The 19,063-nt window shown below is 37.8% G+C and overlaps 1 protein-coding gene across 1 annotated transcript; it reads right to left on the bottom strand.

The window, feature by feature from the left end:
• Positions 1–4,281: 4,281 nt before the first annotated feature.
• Positions 4,282–17,496, bottom strand: perp (p53 apoptosis effector related to pmp22). Its single transcript, XM_061789171.1, has 3 exons — positions 17,207–17,496; positions 9,824–9,964; positions 4,282–6,172 (listed from the first exon to the last, which is right to left on the bottom strand). The coding sequence occupies exons 1-3, from the start codon at positions 17,409–17,411 to the stop codon at positions 5,961–5,963; spliced, it is 558 nt and encodes a 185-aa protein (XP_061645155.1). The 5' UTR covers positions 17,412–17,496; the 3' UTR covers positions 4,282–5,960.
• Positions 17,497–19,063: the final 1,567 nt, after the last annotated feature.

The raw sequence follows: 19,063 nt of genomic DNA, 5'->3' as shown, positions 1-19,063 counted from the left end.
ACAATTCAAGTGCTGCTTATTGTGAAGTGAGATAATTTGAGTGCGCTGCCATCATCAGCACACATAGCTCAAGTTTGCGCTCCTCGGTTAAAGCAAAAAAATTGTCTGAATGGCAGCTCGTATCTCGCAACCATTTAAATGGTCAAACAGTGCGTGATGTTAAAGTGGTTAATGTTTTTTTTTTGTACTCCAGTACATTACATTTGTTAAGTACAGTTCAGTTGTATTTCATTTTTAAATACATATACATTTAATCTTTTAGAATTGTTTGTTTTGTTTTGTTAAGAAGTTTTATTTAACTTTTGTGTGTTATACATTTGATTGAATGATTATTTGAGCACAGTTTATTTTCCGCTATTTTAGCACAGTGTTATTGTTCAAACTCTGCATTACGTTATACTTTTTATGACTAAATCTTCTGCCACGTTTTTCATGAACACTTTGGCCTATTACGGTACTGTATTTTAATCTCGGTCATTTTGTTGGACGCCTGGATTATTTTTCTTTTACTCTTTTTGACTATTGTTCGACTGTACAGTATGGTGGATACTTGAAGCTCACTATTTTTTAAGATGAAAAAAAAGCTGATCTCGTGTTCTGACAGCGTGGGCCGTCCCCCTGGCCCAGTGACTTTTTGACCCACTTTTTTTCCACTGGAGCGTTGGGGCATCTTCCTCTGGTCCTGGTATGAGGTGTCGGGGCCACACAGGGGGAACCCTCAGGACAACTTTGAACTGGAAAGCACCTTGAAGGTGGATCGAAACCAACACCTACTAAAACAAAAATTAAAAAATCACTTGACACAGTTTTTTTTGTGCGTCTAGGGATGACATCATCATCTTTATCACAGAGTTGACTTACATCCATGACATACAAGCCCTCTAGTAACAGAAGTAGAAAACACTGTTAGAAGTTCATGTCTGTTCAGTGGATGAAGGCTTTAATGGAAGTTACAAAATAAAAGTGATAATAAAATGAAAAAAATATGAATTAGAATGACAATGAACACATAGATATAATAAAAACATTTTAAAAAATGAAGAAAAAGAAAAATACGATGAAAATAAAATAAAAAATAAAAAATGCAGGCTAAGATATTAATAATAATAAAATACAACTAAACCATAACAAAAAATAAAAAAAGAACATATAAAATAAATTTAAAGGATAGAATGATACAAATAAAAAAATATTCATTTATCTTACGTTCCGCTTATCCTCACTAGGGCAGGGCACATATAAACAAACAACCATTTGCATCCACATTCACACCTAAGGGCAATTTAGAGGCCTCAATTAACCTACCCTGCATGTTTTTTTGGAATGTGGGAGGAAACCGGAGTACCTGGAGAAAACCCACGCAGGCACGGGGAGAACATGCAAATTCCACACAGGCGGGGCCGGGATTTGAACCCCGGCCCTCAGAACTGTAAGGCAGACGTGCTACCCAGTCGGGCACTGTGCCACCAAATTATAATATCCATCCATTTTCTGAGCCGCCCATCCTCACAAGGGTCGCGGGATTGCTGGAGCCCATCTCAGCCATCATCGTTTTCTCCGGTATCCTCCCACATCCCAAAAACATACGTGGTACGTTAATTGAAGACTCTAAATTGCCCGTAGGTGTGAATGTGAGTGCGAATGGTTGTTTGTTTCTATGTGCCCTGCGATTTGCTGGCGACCAGTTAAGGGTGTCTCGCCCGAAGATAGCTGGGATAGGCCCCAGTATGCCCGCGGCCCCAATGACTTTAAAAGCAACTCAACAACAAAACAAGCCTGCTCTCTAGTGGCAGCAGTAAAACCCGCTGCTACGTTCTGAGCTACGGTAGCCTGTGACTACATTCAAATGGCATCTCCAAAATATAAATGTGAAACATTAATAAAATAGAATTTCAAAGAATTACCACAAAACCAAATTCAAAAGAATACAAAAAGTACAAAACAAAAAAATAAACAAAAAGTAAAATGAAACCATAACAAACCCACAATAAATACAAGTACAAAATAAAATGACATAAATTAAATGATAATTAAATACATATTACAATTTAAACATAAAAACATAATAGCAGACCATTATTAGATTGTCAATCTTTGACATAAACACTCATTTGTTTAACAGATGATTCCTACTGTAAAATACTTGTGCAACGCCCATTTGCTATACAATCAGCAATCACAGGTCTGACAGTGCCCATCAAGACTGAGCATCATTATATTCGTAAAGGCAGACGTTGACTGCAACTCATTAGATTTGATTTGCGTTGCGTGCAACACATGCTACCAGCCATCAGATGGCGTAGTTTCACTTTGTAAAAACAGGACTCATCATTCCTGTTGTATGGAAGGAATTCTACCGTTGTTCCTTCCATTATGCTCAGTGTAAGTGAACCCCCTTTATAACGACGAAAAATACGCATTATAGATATTTATAACCATATAAAATTCGCTTTTTTTTTTCAGTGTGAAACACATTGTAGACATATTTGAATCTAAGCGTTGATTTGCTTTTAACTGTTGATGGTTGCAGCGGCCTCCTGTTTAAATTGCTTTCAATTTTCAAGTCAACACCTGCTTTCCTAAAAACACGCTCCCACGTTTTGCTTCACTTTCTCCCGCCCGCCGATCTAACGATCTAACGCAATAGTCATTCCGCCTCTGAAACTGTCAGCACACGTACACACACTACACAAATTGGACTGGGAGCAAAAGTCAGATTCCACACAGAGGCCCGTCCCAGGGTGGGGCCCAGTGGGTCTGACTCACGGACTGCTTATCACCACGGCTGTGTGTGTCTGTGTGTGTGTGTGTGTGTGCTGACAAGTCGAGGACAAAGTTCAGCAGCCTGTTTTGCACACACTACATTTTGACTGCCAGTAGTAGTGGGATGTTTAGCACTTAGCTTAGCATTCCTGTCAGAGCCTCCTTTATCTCACCGACAACATAAACATGACGATAAGAAGGACTGGGATTTTGTCATGTTGTCTGCCAGGGTTTTATGGGTTTGATTTTGATGGCAGATGTTACCATGTGCCTATCAGGGGAGGCTTTTATTTGTATAAAAGCATTTGATAATAATACAGGGGAACTTGCATGTTGTTGACATTTTAAAAGGGATTTGTTCACAAAGAGATTTATAGCATCTCATTACATTTAAAAAAAAGTATAAATAATAACTCCAAATCCTCTTCTGTTGAATTTTATCATTTTATTTTTTTCCTATCAATTTACTGTTTAAAAAATGAAATTCAATCTCCATACTTTTTTGTTGTTTTGGATTTTTTTCTTCTTTTGAATATTTTAAATGTTTTTTGCAACATTTTTATCTCACTCTCTCTTTCAATTCTTGTCTTTTTTATTTTTTTTGAAAAATTTCAACTGGCTTAATTTTTCATGTACTTGTTTTCTTTGAAGGTTTTTAAAAATGTTTGATGGAATGTTATGTCTTCCTTGCTTTCATTTCTGTTTTTTTAAATTTCATTTTAATTTTTCTAATTTTTGTAACAATTTCAATATGCTTTTTTTTTTGCTTTAGTTATTCTTTTGACGTCTTTAAAATGTCTCATTTTTATGTCACTCTTTCATTTGACATTTCTTGTTATTTTTTTAAATTTCAATTTCAGTCTTCAGTCAATCTCAGTCTCTTAATAAATTTATTTGATTTAATTTGTTTCATTTTTGTGTTTTTAATTTTCTTTTTTGTATTTATTACATCCATTTTAATTTTGGTTGTTCTTTGACTTTTGGAAACATTTTATTTTAGTTTATTCATTTTATGACATCCTATTCTTTTCTGCTTAAACAAAAAAATTCTGTGTTGTTTGGGCCATATTTTTCCCCTCAAAGTTTTATTTGAACTCCAAAATTTTCCAACTTTTGGGGACTTGGACGTGTGTTTATTGTTCATTAACAGCCGTTTTTCTAATTGTATAAAATCACAAACCTGCATTAAATACAAATAAAGCATTAAAATAATGTATTACAACAAAAGCACAGTATTATAATAAACAATATATTTTATATAATAAAGGTTTCGTTTTGGGTTCTGTTAAAGTATGAATAAATCACAGTCACTGTCTTTCTCTGGAAGACTCCATGTCGCAGACAGCCGCACCTTTTCTTCAAACTTCTTTCTGTGAACGTCAGCTTTACAGTTGCACATGTTGCAGCAAAGATGTCTACCGTGACACACGGCGGTATTCGTCATTGTGACGGTAATTACAGTCAGCTAGAGGAGTCTATTTGAGGCGTGGCATTTTATTCACTGGAGAAACACGTTGCTTTTGTCAAAACAAAACTGTTTATTGGATAAAAATACCAACTACAAAAAAAGAGATTCAGTTCACACTAAAGCAGGAAAAATAATAAGCAAATAGTTATTGAAAACACACCCACAGGAAGGCTTGACAGAGCCTGTACAGTCGTAGTACAGTAGTCCTTTTTCACCTGCCCATCAACACACATGCAGTCTGCTACAATCAATCCCTGTATTCAAATATTTATCATATACTGTAGTCTTTTTTATTTAGCCTGTCAGTTATGATTCACACAGTAGTTATTTCTACGAGTTGCCGGCTAGAACAGGCTCTGTTTTTTTTTTTTTTTACTCTCATAATACATCAAACAAGGAGGTCTAGTACAGTGTTTTGAAGCAAAAATCTGACATTGGAGCAGCTAAGGCACATCAGATGAAGGATTTTGGTGTTTTCCATACAGAATAATGTTAGCTCCCTCTTTGACTGGTTACAACCCAAACATACAAATCATTAATTAAATTTTAAAAAAAACACATTTGGGGTACACACCCTCTAAACCAACAAAAAATGTTAATATCACAATCAAGGCAGCACAGAGATTATGACATCTTTTAAAAATCCTAATTTCCCTAAAAGATGAAATATTACCAAATATTGAATATTTTACCGCAATTACATCACACAGCGTAAAATGCAAAGTGAAGTTAATCCTCCCGGTGCCTCTTTGGGATAAATAATGAATACAAATAAAGAATGCGTAGGCAAAAGAAGTACAAATTAACATTGACAATACCAAGAAAAGAAGTGCAAAGATGACATTTAACCACATTTTGTATGCACTGTGACACAAGAAGCGAGCAAGTGACAATTACAATGTGTGAAATTCCCAGTGGGGAACCTATTAGGAGCCATACAAACCGAACAAACTCCAAATCATTTGCTGCAGATTACTTGATCGCTCCAAAAACAATCGCGCCGGATCATTTGGTCTGGAACATTTGCTGCGAATCAATCTCAACGGATCAGTCGGTCCAGACCAAAGGCTGTAGATAATTTGTTCTGGAACAAATGCTTCAGAACAAACGCCAAATTAAAAAAAGTTTGCATTTTTGATCCCATTAGTTTTAGAATTGTATGGTGGGCTGGATCAGTTGCTCCAGATCAAACACTTCGGATGAAACGTTCCGGATCAAATGGTCTGCATCATTCGATACGCAACATTCGCTGCTTTGGCTCAGGAGCAAACGTTTGGGCTCAAACTGTCTGGATCAAACCATCTGGATCAATCGCAAAATAGAAATAATGAGCATTTTTTATTCCGTTTATGGTTAGAATTTCATGGTGGGCTGGCTCAATTGCTCCGGATCAATTGCTCTGGATTAAATCCCCTTGGATATAATACTCCAGATCAAGGTCTTCAGAAAAAAGCTCTGGATCAATCAGGAAAAATTGCTCCATATCAATTGTTCCAGATCAAACACTCCGGAACAATCGCTATGATCATTCGCCATGACGCGTAGGCACTTTGGTGATGTTTTGTATGTAGAAGCTGTGAGGGATAAAAAGGTTACTACGGACGATGCTGATGGAACCTCCACCTTGAATTGGCGATTCTGATGCGACCTCCATCTTGAATTGGGGTGGAAGTGTTCCAAAATGGAGGAGGACATGCTGCTGGTGGTGGTGGTCGGGGTAGGAGGGGCTTTAGGCAGACGTGTAGAGGTACTTAGTCTTGGCCAGGCCGGTAAGCTCGTCCTCATAGCGCGGCAGGCAGCAGAAGAGCACAGCGCAGCCGATGCACAGCAGGGTGGCGCCCCAGGCGAAGCCGTAGGCCCACGTGTAGTAGTAGTGGCCCTCGAAGATCTGCTCGTTGAACTTGACCGGGTAGATGATAAGGGCGATCACCTGCAGCACCACTGCACACAGGAAATTGAACATTCCTTGTAGTATTTGTGCAAACAGTCAGCTATTTACAGGGTGTCTACAGTATTGTTTGGCAAGACCTTTATTATCTTACGCTAGCAATATACAGTGGGAGAAATTATTATTTGATCCTCTGCTGAACTTGTAAGTGTGCTCAAAAATGTCAGCCGTTTTCAGAAAAGACAGCCTCCTGAGTGCCAGCCGTTTTTGAGGATTTTGACCGATCTTTCAAGGCTTACAGAATACTGTGTTCTATGATTATACACATACGAAATATACCAAATTAAAGTATGAACTCTCTTCTTTCAGCAGGAAAAAAAATACTAGATCCTACCCTTTTTCTTCTTTAGTTAAGTGCAGTGAAGCATATGTACGTTTTAAATGTTTTGGTTGCGTCTCAGAATATGGATATAATTAGCTTTTTGTGAAGAGCAGCATTTATGCGACACTAACTTCGGCGCTTGTACAGAACTGTGAGGCAGATGTGCTAACCAGTAGTTCACCGTGTCGCCTGCCTTATTTATATATTAACAATTACATTAAATCCATCAATCCATTTCCAATAGCCCCCATAATTGGGGTCGCTATCGGGTGTTGTGGAGTCTATCATAGCTGACTTTATGGGAGAGGCGGGGGACACTCTAGAATGGCCGCCGGCCAATCGTCGGGCACAAACTGAATAGAGAAACATCCATTCACACTCGCATTCACACCTATGACCCGTGCCAAGATTCAAATCCTCAGCGTCCAAACTGTGAGGCTAACCACTGTTCACCGATCTTAAAAAAATGTTTTCTCAACACTTCCATGATCTCAAATTGATTTATTTATTTGTGACAAGTGTTGGTCGAGGACATATGACCGCGGTGCTAACAAGAGTCTGAGGAAAATACTGTCGCACCAGTGTGAGACACTTTTGTACCAAAATACTCGACATCAGCAACTCGGCGGTGAGTCACTGTTAAGCAATCACATCTGCGTTCATAATTCCGAGGAAAAGGCGTGACACCAATGAATGCCGGGGTTTTGATGTGGGAAAAACATTCAGAAAAATTATCATTTGAGGAACTAAGGAGTTTTAAATTGGCAGGAGGTAACTACACACACTTGTTGTTTTGTGTTCCCTTCCAGAACAGACATGCAAATCACTAATGAACTTGCCAGTCAGATAAGTAAAGCAACTGCTTCAATGGAAACATCACCAGAATAACCTTGTCATAATCCTCCGACACCTCCTGTTACAAACAACTGACTTGCAATTTCGGAAAAAGAAAATATCTAAGATTTGACATATTATTAAACTGTACTTGTCCGCATTGTTTTTCCTCAGAAAAAAGAAACTCTTTGTGTTGCACTTTCCGAAAAATAAATGATTAAGTTGTTTTATTTTGGTAAATTGCACTTGTCTGCATCATTCATTTCCTAATAATAAGAAAAACTATTGGTATTGCAGTTTCTTAAAAAGAAAAGATTTAAGATGATATACAAAAGTAGCACTTTTCTGCACTGTTTACTACCTAAAATGATGACAAACTTTCATTGTTACACTTTTCTAAAAAGTTGTGCAGTAATTGTTACATATCATTAAATTGCACTTGTCTGCATTGTTTTTTTCCTCCCCAAAATGAAGAAAAACTATTGGTGTGGCGTGGATAAAAAGAAATGATTTAAGCTGTCATGGATTTGTTTTTCATTTTATTGTACATATAATTGTTTATTTGTTTTTATTTGTTCTTTTACTTTATGTGAGCTCAAATGTCAACTGTCACTGATTTTTGGCTTACTTTTACACCCCTCCTCCATACACAAAAAATACACATGGCGCCATGTGAGGTGAAAGCTCTTGCAAACATTCCACCAATGGCGATACACCCTACTCCGAGGCCAAGCCCTCCCTCGCTCTCTCTTCCTCATACGTTATCATGTTGCTCAGCCCTTTTTCTTTGAGACTGGATTCCTCCCACCAAGTTACAGAAAGCGTCAACATTTACTGCTCTCTTCTTTCACTCCTCTGTGTGACCTTTTGTTCCACAGCACTCCCACAGCAAAGCCCAACTTGACCGAACACTCATCGAAACCTTTTGCAAAGCGTTCACAAAGGAGAAAATACACGTGTAAATAATCCTCACGTCCATGTATAAAACAGCAGTGCTTTGCTGTCCACTAAAGACAATGCCCTGGTTCCTTCGGTAACACCACACAGCGTGGAAATGTGTCAGAAGGGGCACTTTTTACAGTAAAGTGCTGTTCCTAAGGTGATGTGCCCCAAAAAACTAACAACACCATCCTTAACTCTTCCTTCCCCCCAAAAAACTGCACCCTTACGAACAGTGAACGTATTCGCTTCCATGCTGTAATGGTTTGTCAGTCATTAGTGTTCAGAATCAGAATCGGAATCATCTTTATTTGACAAGTATGTCCAAAAAACACACAAGGAATTTGTCTCCGGTAGTTGGAGCCGTTCTAGTACGACAACAGAACACTTTTGAGACATAAAGACATTGACAAAACAAATGTTTGTATTTTTGTCCAAATACCGCAAAACAAGTTTGAATTTCTATAACATTCCTTTTTATGTTTTTTTTTTTTCATTTCAATGTAGTTCTAACAAATATAATGCTGCCTGGTAGACAAAGATTTGTGATAATTGTGCTACAAAATACAGATTAAACAAACATTTGATACAGCAAGATTTACTAATCATTACATTTTTTTGTTTACATTTGTACAAATTAAGCCCAAAGATAAAACACCTGTTTTCTAATGTCTGTTTTAAATGATTTCCTTTTTTCATTTTGCAACAAAATACAGATTTTTATTTGCTAGTCATTAAATTCGGTTTTCTCTAGTGTCGTCATTACATTTTAAAATAGCATCCCTGAAGCTTTCGAATTTAAAGCACTTACTTTTTAAAATTAATATAATAAAAAAATATATACTGCATGTATGTTTTTCTTTATTATTGTTTTGTTTTGTTTCTATTTAACTCGTAATTTATCATTTGAAAAGAAAATCTAAACATTTGGAGATACATTTAATACATTTAATTTTAATACATTGAACCCTCGTTTATTGTTGCGTATACATTCCAGAACCACTCACAATAGGTCAATATCGGCGATAAAGAGACCACATAAATTAAAAAAAAAATACTTTTACCCCTACCACCTGCTTTCAACGCATTTAAACGTATTAATACAAACCTTTTAGACATATTGTAAATGTAGTTGAACACAATCAAGCATAACATGTATCGAAAATACTGTTCATATTAATATGACTGTGTTGGGTACATGTGTTTCCCTTTAAAAGGCGTGGCCTGTTGGGGCGGCATGTGATGTCGGCAAGTCTGTGTGCGAGTGTCTTGGCGAGAGCCGTGGCTGACAGCAACTTCTGTGCAAGCGTGCTTATAACATAACATTATGACGTTTAATTATAGGCTGAAAAGTGCATCGCCAACTGGCCTTTATGCTAGGGCATCATAGTAAGTAAGTATACTGTTAAAAAATAATAATAATACATTGCTTAAAAAACTGTGACGGAGCAGGGGTGCAAATGATGAACCGCAATAATGCGGGGAATACACAACTCAGTTATTCATGTTTTTATGCTCTCCTTTGTGTGTGTGTGTGTGCGTTTCTTACCGACAACAATAAGCATCATTCCGATGAAGGGCAGCAGCGTGACGTTGACCGAGCAGCACAGAGCCACGCAGGAGAGGATGAAGGCGCCGATGAGGATGAGGAGGCCGAGGATCATCAGGGCGGCCACCGCCTGCGCCCATGCTGCATGTACAACAAACATAAACTTGTGAGGAAAAAAAAAATATCATCTCCATGTCACTCCATGTCAATGTATACTACATGTACTGAACTAGCCATAACGTTAGGTACACCCGCAATATTGTTAGTGAGTGGAGATCAAACGATTATGATGATGATTTATGGTCCATGCTGACATGAAGCAAGGCCTGCCACTCCCCACAACAGCACGCTCACCTTCTGCGGCGCCACGTGACGTCCTCCAGATGGAACCCTTATAGAATTGAAGGACACACGAGTCTCCTTGCATGCTTTTAAGGAGCTCGTGTGACAGTATTACAGGATAATACGAAATGATATCATACTGTACATACCCTTTAAGCACAAAGAAATACATACATTTAAAAAAAAACAAAGTACCATGTAGAAAACTATGATTTATGGCATACGTTTTGAACTTCTTTTTAACTATTTTAATATGTTGGTTTTCTTTAGGTCAAATTATTATTTTTTTTTATTATTTGTATTCTATGGTATAAATTGTTATTATCATCAAATAGAACTTACACATTTAGATTTTACTTTTCAATTACTTTATGATCAAATTAAATGTACAGTATACACTGTAGATATTTTTTTCACAGTTTTCGTATTGTTAGCTAATAGAATGTACACATTTTAAAATTTTTTACAGTTACTGTATTATTACAAAATAGAATGTACACATGAAAAATATTACAGCTGTACAATTATTGTATTATCAAATATATTGTACACTTTTTTTAAATTATTTTATTATTACCACATAAAATATGTAAACATTTAATTTTATTTAAATTATCTTATGATCAAATAGCTATACTATTTTCAGACAATTATTTTATAAATCATTAAAAATAAAATATTTCACTCCAAAATATGTACACAAAAAATATTAAACGTATACAATTACTGCATTATTAGGAAATATATTTCCACAATTCCACATTTTATTTGATAATTCCAAAACAATCTATTTGATAATACATTTTTAAAAATTCTAAAAATGTATTATCAAATAAAATGTGTAAAAAAGTAGTATTTTTACAATTTTGTTGTGATATAAAATGTCTACATTTATTTATTTTGAGAATATGTACAGATTGTATTTATTTTTGTATTAACAAATGCAATATATAGATGTTTTAAATACATTTAGGAATGTTTTCTCTTTTAATATTATTTAAATATTTTATAAGCGACAGAATGAACTAAATAAATAATAAAGATGCAAGAAATTAAATTATTTAAAAAAAACTTTTTTTAAATGCTTCCTAATTAAACTCAAAAACAAGTTTTGGCATTTAGGTTTTTCTAATATGTCTGTTTCCATATCACAGACAGCCTCCTAAATATACACTTACTTATTCAGAAATAAATTTTGCCATCTAACAAACACACTTTCCAGTCTGATCACTGTTTGTCATGTAGGAAAGACATGGATTTAAAGCTCTTTAAAGTCACTTTTCAAAACATTCAAGCTTGATATTCAAATGCATGCCTTGTTTCCACAAATCTATGAGAAGGCTGAAAAAAGTATGTTTTCAGTGTGGAAGCAAGTTGCTTTGACTTCACTCCACAGTGAGGCCAAGCCTTACGTTCCACCCACTTTCTCGTTACTGCAAGGATCAGCCAACACCTTCAATTATTCATACCTGCGTGTGTGCGCGTGTGTTTAATCAGTGCCGAGCTACCTGGCCTGAGGCGTGTCACACGTACACATACACGCACCAGACCTGTTGGACAGGTTGATTCCTCTCACTCCTCAATAATCCTGTTTGGTTGAAAATCAGCAAAAATGTTTCTCCTGATCTTGATCTAAGTTTTTATATTCTCATTTGCATTACATCCTGATTAGCAATGGAAAATACTTCACCACCTATTCAGATTACATTGAAAGCCAGAGAGTGACCGTGATTAAAGATGTATGATTTAAGCAATGGTCTAACTCGCTTGCTGCATTAGGATTCAGACAAATTAGCTTTATTTACTTGAAAGTATGCAATCTTCAAACCAATTGTGTTTAATTGGTTCCAGGACGTTTTACCCAATTCATTTCCCCAGAAGTAGTAATTTATCTATTCCTAGACATAGTTTCACCATCATAACATGTTTAAATGACATACAGGTAGTATAGCTGAAATGTTAAGTTTAAAAACGCATGACAAGCCTCGCTTTTGAATACTTTTTTTTAGTTCTGTCATTGGCGATCCCATTTTTGTTCTTCATCTTACATTCTGGGATAGTTTTGGGGAATGTTACCTCCACACAAAAAAAGATCATGAAAAATTTCATTTTAGGACTAAAATCTGGACTAAGAGGGAGACAGCTGATGCTACGCCGCTTTGTTTCGTTTATGTTCGAGTTCTGGACAACATTTTACTTGTAATCGTAAGTTCAAGTCAGACTTTTTGAGTTTCAAGTCTCTTCATACATACATACGACATACAGTATGTGGTAGATGAATTATCTTATCTTTTTTTTTCATCATAATTTACAGAGTGGAACTGCGGAATTAGCAAAAACAATGAGACGTGCAAGACCATTCAACCAAGTGTTTGGATTTCAATGGTTCCCCACTGAAAATAACAGAAACCTAAAAAGACACAATGTGACATCAGCTGATGCCTAGCTACTTTGAGCTTTGGATGATATTTTACTCATAAGCGCAATAGTGATGGGCACGGCAGTTCTTTTGATTTTACTGAATCATGCGAATCAGTTCATTAAAAAGATTCGTTCACCGAATCGTTCAGTTCTTTTTCACAAAATCATTCAAGTGCTTCCTCATTCAGTTAATGATCCATCCCTGAGGTTCACGGTCACTCAACACGTTCACCGAAGGACTATACGTTGTTGTTGTCATGTATTGTAAACTAGGAAAGGCGGGGAGATTTATATTAAAAAAAAAACCTTCGGCTAAATGATCACCTATCTCTCTCTCTCTTTCAGCAAGATCTCGAACACCCCGCTTAGGTTGTGAGTCGTGAACATGCATGCAGAGGGCTCAGCTATTGAGCTGCGAGTGAAAGCTATCCCTGTGAGGACGTCAGGACTCGCGGTTAAAATCACTCACGAGTACGTTCACTGCGTAGTATCTCGTTCCTTGGGCAAACAAATCACTCATCGTACGAGTACATCGCTCCTTAGCGGCTCACAAACCAAGAAGTTCAACGAACGAATCACTCATGTTTAACGGATCGCGAATGATAAGTTCAACGAACGAATCACTCGTGTCTAACGTATCGCGAATGATAAGTTCAACGAACGAATCACTCTTCAGCTCCCCAGTACACCAGTTCACTTAAGTCCCTCGCCTGCCTGCACGGCGCTGTCTGACGCTGGCTCCTCATTGGTCATTCGCCGAAGTGAGTGACAACGCTGGCGAATCGCGAATCACATGGCAGTACCTTTTATGAAGTCCTGCCCCCGACTGCACGTTGGCTGCCCATTGGTCATTCGCCGAAGATTCAGAAGTGAGTGACAGAACGCTTCAACAGTTCCGTTTCCGCTCCCAGACGACTCGCTCGCCTCACAGCGGCCAAGCTAAAAGAACGAATCACTTCATAAACTGATTCGGTTCAGTTCGTTCACTAAAAAGATTCGTTCTTCTGAACAAAACGTTCGCAAACGTAACAGCACTAAAGCGCAAGTCGAATTCAGACTGTTAGAGTTCTGAATATGTATAATCAAATAGACAATAATCTTAGCTTCTTTATATCCTATTTTACACCGTAGCACTCAAAAACAATTATATCCAGGAAATTGTTCCACCTTTTGTTCAGATTTTTTCAAATATATTTTCCCCCCTTCGATCAAAATTTTAAATACATAGTTTTAACATTGTTATTTGTCATGTAAGTGCACAAAGACATTAGATAAGTAACAAGTTGTTAATAGTTAAAGGTAAAAACGATAAAACGGTAATGAACCTTTTCGCAATAAGTTTTATATTAGTAATTATTGTCAATACCATTTTCCTCTTTGGCATATCACTGATTCCGTTGCGAAAGAACACGCACAAAACAAAGTGAAAGAGAAAAGCTAATTTAGCATTGCTTTGTTGAGCTGTACTATTTTCACTTGGGTTCTGGATGGTTTTTCGGGTTTTGAGCCACATTGTCCTTAGAGTTATAAGTCATAGTTAGACATTGTTCCACCGCCATACTGCTTAAGGAGGGGGGGTCCAAACAACCCAACTGGAAAGGGACTATGCCTGCCACGTTCGCCTCCACGCCTCACCGGGACGTCAGGAGGAATATTCACGGCTGAACAACCACACCGGCGCTGGTCTGGGAAGTACAGGACAAAAGTGTCCTCTGTTGTGTGGTACTGTTGTCATGGTGCTGGGTGCAGAGGAGTGGAACAATGAAGGGGAAGTCTATAAAACATTCTTTAAGGAAACCACTGGGGACATGATGAATTTGGAATGCACCCAGGAATAAAAAAACCTGACAGTTTTTGACCCTGAATCAACAGCAACCCATGAAAAATTCCCAAAATACGGCAGCCATTTGCTTTGCTCCCTGGGACAACATCCATTTTAGTACGGTTCTAGACTGCCGCTTCTGTGTGATCACTCTTAAAACAGTCACAAACTGCAAATTAGTGCAAATTTTGTCAATTTACCAACTGGTTACACTCAAGCTTAGCTTATGTTGAGGCATCAAATCAAGTTATGTTTCGGGAACATGCTTGTCAAAATAATGTTATTTTCCAAAAGCAAGTCCCACCGGGGATGCACGTTAAATATTTACAGTACAGGGGTCCTTATTTTACGACGTTTCGATCCTGCAGCAGCGACATAACTCGAATTTCCACGTAAATCGGAATGCACCGTAGTCATCGCTAACCTATGCTAACACAGTGGTAAAGTCATAATTACAGTAAATATTTGTATGAAAAACACCTCGTTCAGGAATATAAAACAATGAATATTGAACAATCAAACGAAAAACAGGAAGTACTGCGTTAACTGAGCGTGCCTTCTTGTGCCACATGACCATGTATTTAAAATAGTATGCTGTATGCTGCTCGTAACCTTGAAATGTCGTACGTTGGCATCGTCGTAAACTGAATATGATTTTTATTTTATTTTTTACCACCCGTTGATATTTACTGCATTAAGGTAAACACAGACGACACCACGTTTAGCCGAATGCAAATCACGCTCTGCCGTGTTCCCTCTCAATTACGTCTTGTCAGATGTCTTTAAAAAGGTAAGCAATTTTACTTTTATTTTATAATATGACGATAGGTAGTTCAACTTCAGTCTTATTGTACAGTGGCTGAAAGTCCAGCATGTCCGAATGTAACTTTGTCAAATATTAGTCGGCTAAAAACATGCTTCAAACACTCTCCTAGCCAGTTTAGCAACCAAATGCTAGTGTGTGAAGCTAACGCAGCAGGCTACTGTCCATCTTCACTCCAGGCTCCTTTTTGTCAAACAACACAAAGAGGTGGATTCAAATGGCAGTCACAGGAAACCCAAGTCCTTTGTTCACAAAAAAATAAAAAAATCTACAAACAACAGAGGAAACACAGGAAGGTAGCTAGCTACCAAAAGCACTGCCCGTCTTTTTGGCTCTAAATGAGTCCACTTACTTTATTCTAACTTGTGTATACTGTATTATATGAGTTAATCATCCTGCCATGTTGCGTGTCAAATAGACCCAAGGTTAAAAAGCGTCTTTTGGTATGAAGCATGGCTTAATTACTGCAATCAACATTCACAGTGACAACAGTCCATTTCCCATATTTGCAAGTAGAGCTAAAAATAACATATAAACAATAGTTACTGTGATTTCATGATTTCAGATCCTTTATGATGATTAAACGTGTCAAATTGACCCAGGAACATTATTGGTGTTCCTGAGAAATGAAGGGAAATGGAAGATATTTACGACTGCTAATTCTGTTAATACCCTATTAGGCAGCCAGTGCTTTACTTTCCACCACTGCATTAATAATAGTGATATTGTTGCTACATATTTCAAATGGATATTTTCTTCTTTGTTCAGACTATAAAACACACTCGCCACCCAAACAACATTATATTACTTACACTGGAACTTTAAATTCAACACTTTATAATCATATTGGATAATCTTGCAATTTGTGTTATTCTGGATCCCGATGAAACCTGGTCCTCTTTTTGGCTTTAAAAGTCCGAGACTGTAGCCTTGGTGGAGGTCTGGGTTCTAGCAACCATTTCCGTGTTTTCTCTGTTTGTGTAACTTCTGACTGTATTCATAAATGTGATATCGTAAAACTCACATTTTCATTTCATTTTCTTCTCTAATCTGACTCACACTCAGCGGCTAGTCCACACATCATGATTTTAGTTTGTCTGAAATAATAAAAACCTTAATCTTGTTGGCTCATAAATGTAATTTGTTATTCTGGCTGCAGATAAAAGTTGTATCTTTTAAAATCAAAGATTGTAGCCTTGCAGTTCCGCTGTATGAAGAACATAGTGTACATACATGGTGAGTCAGAAAAGTTACAGGACCGGCGTCACAAAAGATAGACAAATCCAGACGACAAGTTTTCTACTTCAAAGTAATCAAACGGAGCCAGGTTGGGTGAGTAAAAAGGCTGTTCCTCTCTGCCAGGAAGTGTCAGATGCTGAGGTCATTGTGAGCAGGCGCGTTGCCGTGGTGAAGCAGCCTTGAGTTGTCCTACCACAACTCTCGCCTCTTTTTTGCTCACTGGAACCAAGCAAAACGCCGCAGGATCTTTTTGTAGACATGCCCGGTTGATCGTCTGCCGCTCACTGATGGGGGAAAAACTCTTCGTTTGGGTTTGAAATAGATCTTTTGTGACACCAGTCCTGGTACTTTCTTGACACACCTTGTATACCTGCAGTCTCACATAATTCATGGAAGCTCCCTCCACATGTTGTATTTATTTTATTTTTTTTTAATCACCTTGGTTTTTAAAATTCTAAATTGTACCCTTGGTGGAGGTCTGGGCTCAAACAGCCATTGTAGTTTCTTGTCTGTTTGCGTTGCCAGGCCGGATGTGATAAGAGAGAGGAGGGTGAGAGTAAGGGGGCGAAGGATTCCAAAGTTTAGCCCCCCCACCCCCACACACACACACACACTCATTGTCAAGTGGATTCAGGCAAGGTGTTACATTTTCCACCTTAGTGCGCATGCATCATGGCTCCAAATTGTATTTTCACGTTTACATTGCAATTGATCGCGGTAGTTGCGTGTCACTTACAGAACTCCATGAGGGACTTGCCCTCCCACTGGTCGTTGCGTCCGTGGTACTGCTCCCACATGCTGGCGTAGTGCGTCTTGCCCTCCTCGTCCGTCACCCAGCCCGACGTGGCGGCGATCGCGATGATGTCGAAGATGATGGCGAAGAGCAGCAGCAGGGGCACGATCCACCTGCAGCGTGGGTAGGCGATCCCGCAGCGGAACATGGCGAGCGAGCTGTCGAGGAGTGAAGGGAGGAAGAGCGCTGTTGTCTGCTTGCCTGTTTGTGGTGCTGTGCGGCGCTTGGCTGAATTTTAGTGTCTTTGTGTAAGAGAGGGAGGGAGGGAGGGACAGGGGGGGAGCCCCACCCGAGTGTGCAATGCAGTCGTCAACCTGTTTTGGGACGTACCGGGTTGGACTTTTTTTTAAAGAAGCCCAGCCCAGTTCTATTGAATTCTGAGTGTGTCATGCTACACTCTCACGCAAAGGCTGTCAGCCACACTGTTCGATTCCTGGGTGGCCGTGGTGTTCATGGTCGTTCAGGTGGCGACCACCTGTTCCGGGCAGCGAAAAAAAAAAAAAAAAAAAATACACACAAGCAACAGAAGGAGATTTGAAATGTAATGTTGTTGGGGTGACGCTGTTTCACCGCACGATGGCGGGCAAAACGCTGCAAAAACACATCGTCGTTCAAAAGTGGCTCGGTGCTTCCCCCTGGAGGCCACGTACTGGCATTGACGGTAATTTGATTGAATACATACGAGGTCGACAAGACAATTGAAATGTCAATGAATTAATCAAATCGAAATAATTAATTAAATATTCAATACTTAACTATAATAATAATAATAATAATAATTCATAATAATAAAAAACTGGAAAATCTTAACAACAAGATTAGGGGCACCTACCCGTTTTTATTGTCCACTGTTGTTAGCCTAATAGCACAATTGCCTCCGCCATTTTTGCCACAACAGCAATTAAAAAAAATACCCATGTGCTTGGTAAAATTCGTGTTTGTTATTTGTGTCTGTGTAGATTCTCAGTCATCAAAGTCATGGTAATTTGCAGAGGTTTAATCGAGGAAACTGGAATGTTCTTCGTTGATGACGTTTTTTTTTTCTTGTTTTGCAAAATCGTTCAAATATTATTTAGGCTGCAATGATATTAGGCTAACGGTAGGGCTGCAGCGCAATAAATTACAACAGTAGTTGTTAAACCTTTTCCACCAAGTATAACCTTAAATATATTTGTCTCTCCAAAAAAACACCATACTGGCCAATATTAAAATACAGTAGCGTAATAAACAATAAAAACAAGGCAGAGGTTTTATTTCTAAAAAAAGTATATTTCATTTTAATATTATTATTGTAAGCCACTGTAACATTATGCACTGGTAGAAAATTAACAGTGCACTTAAATAGAGGGGAGAGAAAAAAATGTAGCCTAGATTTCTTAAACAATGACTCAATTAAAAATGAATGCACATGAAAGTTAAATGAGATTTGTACCTGAATAAATGTTGGAAAACAATCCGTTCTAAAAGATTAGATGGCATTGTATTGTACTTAAAAGATGGATACAAATAAATTGTATGCAACAAATGTCTTGTAGAGGATTAAAACAAAGTTTAAATCACCATATTTTGCACAGTTTGAACCTTTCATCAGTGATTCTTTCGGGTACTACTAGAGGAAGCCTGCATACCACTACAATTTGAGAATCACTGAATTATAATCATGGATAACGTAATTTAAGTAGTTTGATTCAAAATCTCATCGATTATATAAATTAACAACTATTTCTTGACTTTTAAATGTATATAATTTTGATGATTATAGTTTATAGCAAGGAAAACCCCAAATTCACCATAAAGAAA

This window comes from Phyllopteryx taeniolatus, chromosome 11, assembly GCF_024500385.1.
Source record: "Phyllopteryx taeniolatus isolate TA_2022b chromosome 11, UOR_Ptae_1.2, whole genome shotgun sequence".
In the NCBI taxonomy this organism is placed as follows: Eukaryota; Metazoa; Chordata; class Actinopteri; order Syngnathiformes; family Syngnathidae; genus Phyllopteryx; species Phyllopteryx taeniolatus.
The sequence above is the reverse complement of the archived record's forward strand: the minus strand, read 5'-3'. Positions and strand labels throughout refer to the sequence as shown.

Excerpts from the sequence above, each read along its gene's own strand:
- perp (XM_061789171.1), bottom strand. The coding sequence starts at position 17,411 with ATGTTCCGCTGCGGGATCGCCTACCCACGCTGCAGGTGGATCGTGCCC. Across the intron at positions 9,965-17,206 it reads CAAGTCCCTCATGGAGTTCT|CATGGGCGCAGGCGGTGGCC; the intron begins GTAAGTGACACG and ends TTGTACATGCAG. Across the intron at positions 6,173-9,823 it reads AATGATGCTTATTGTTGTCG|TGGTGCTGCAGGTGATCGCC; the intron begins GTAAGAAACGCA and ends TCCTGTGTGCAG.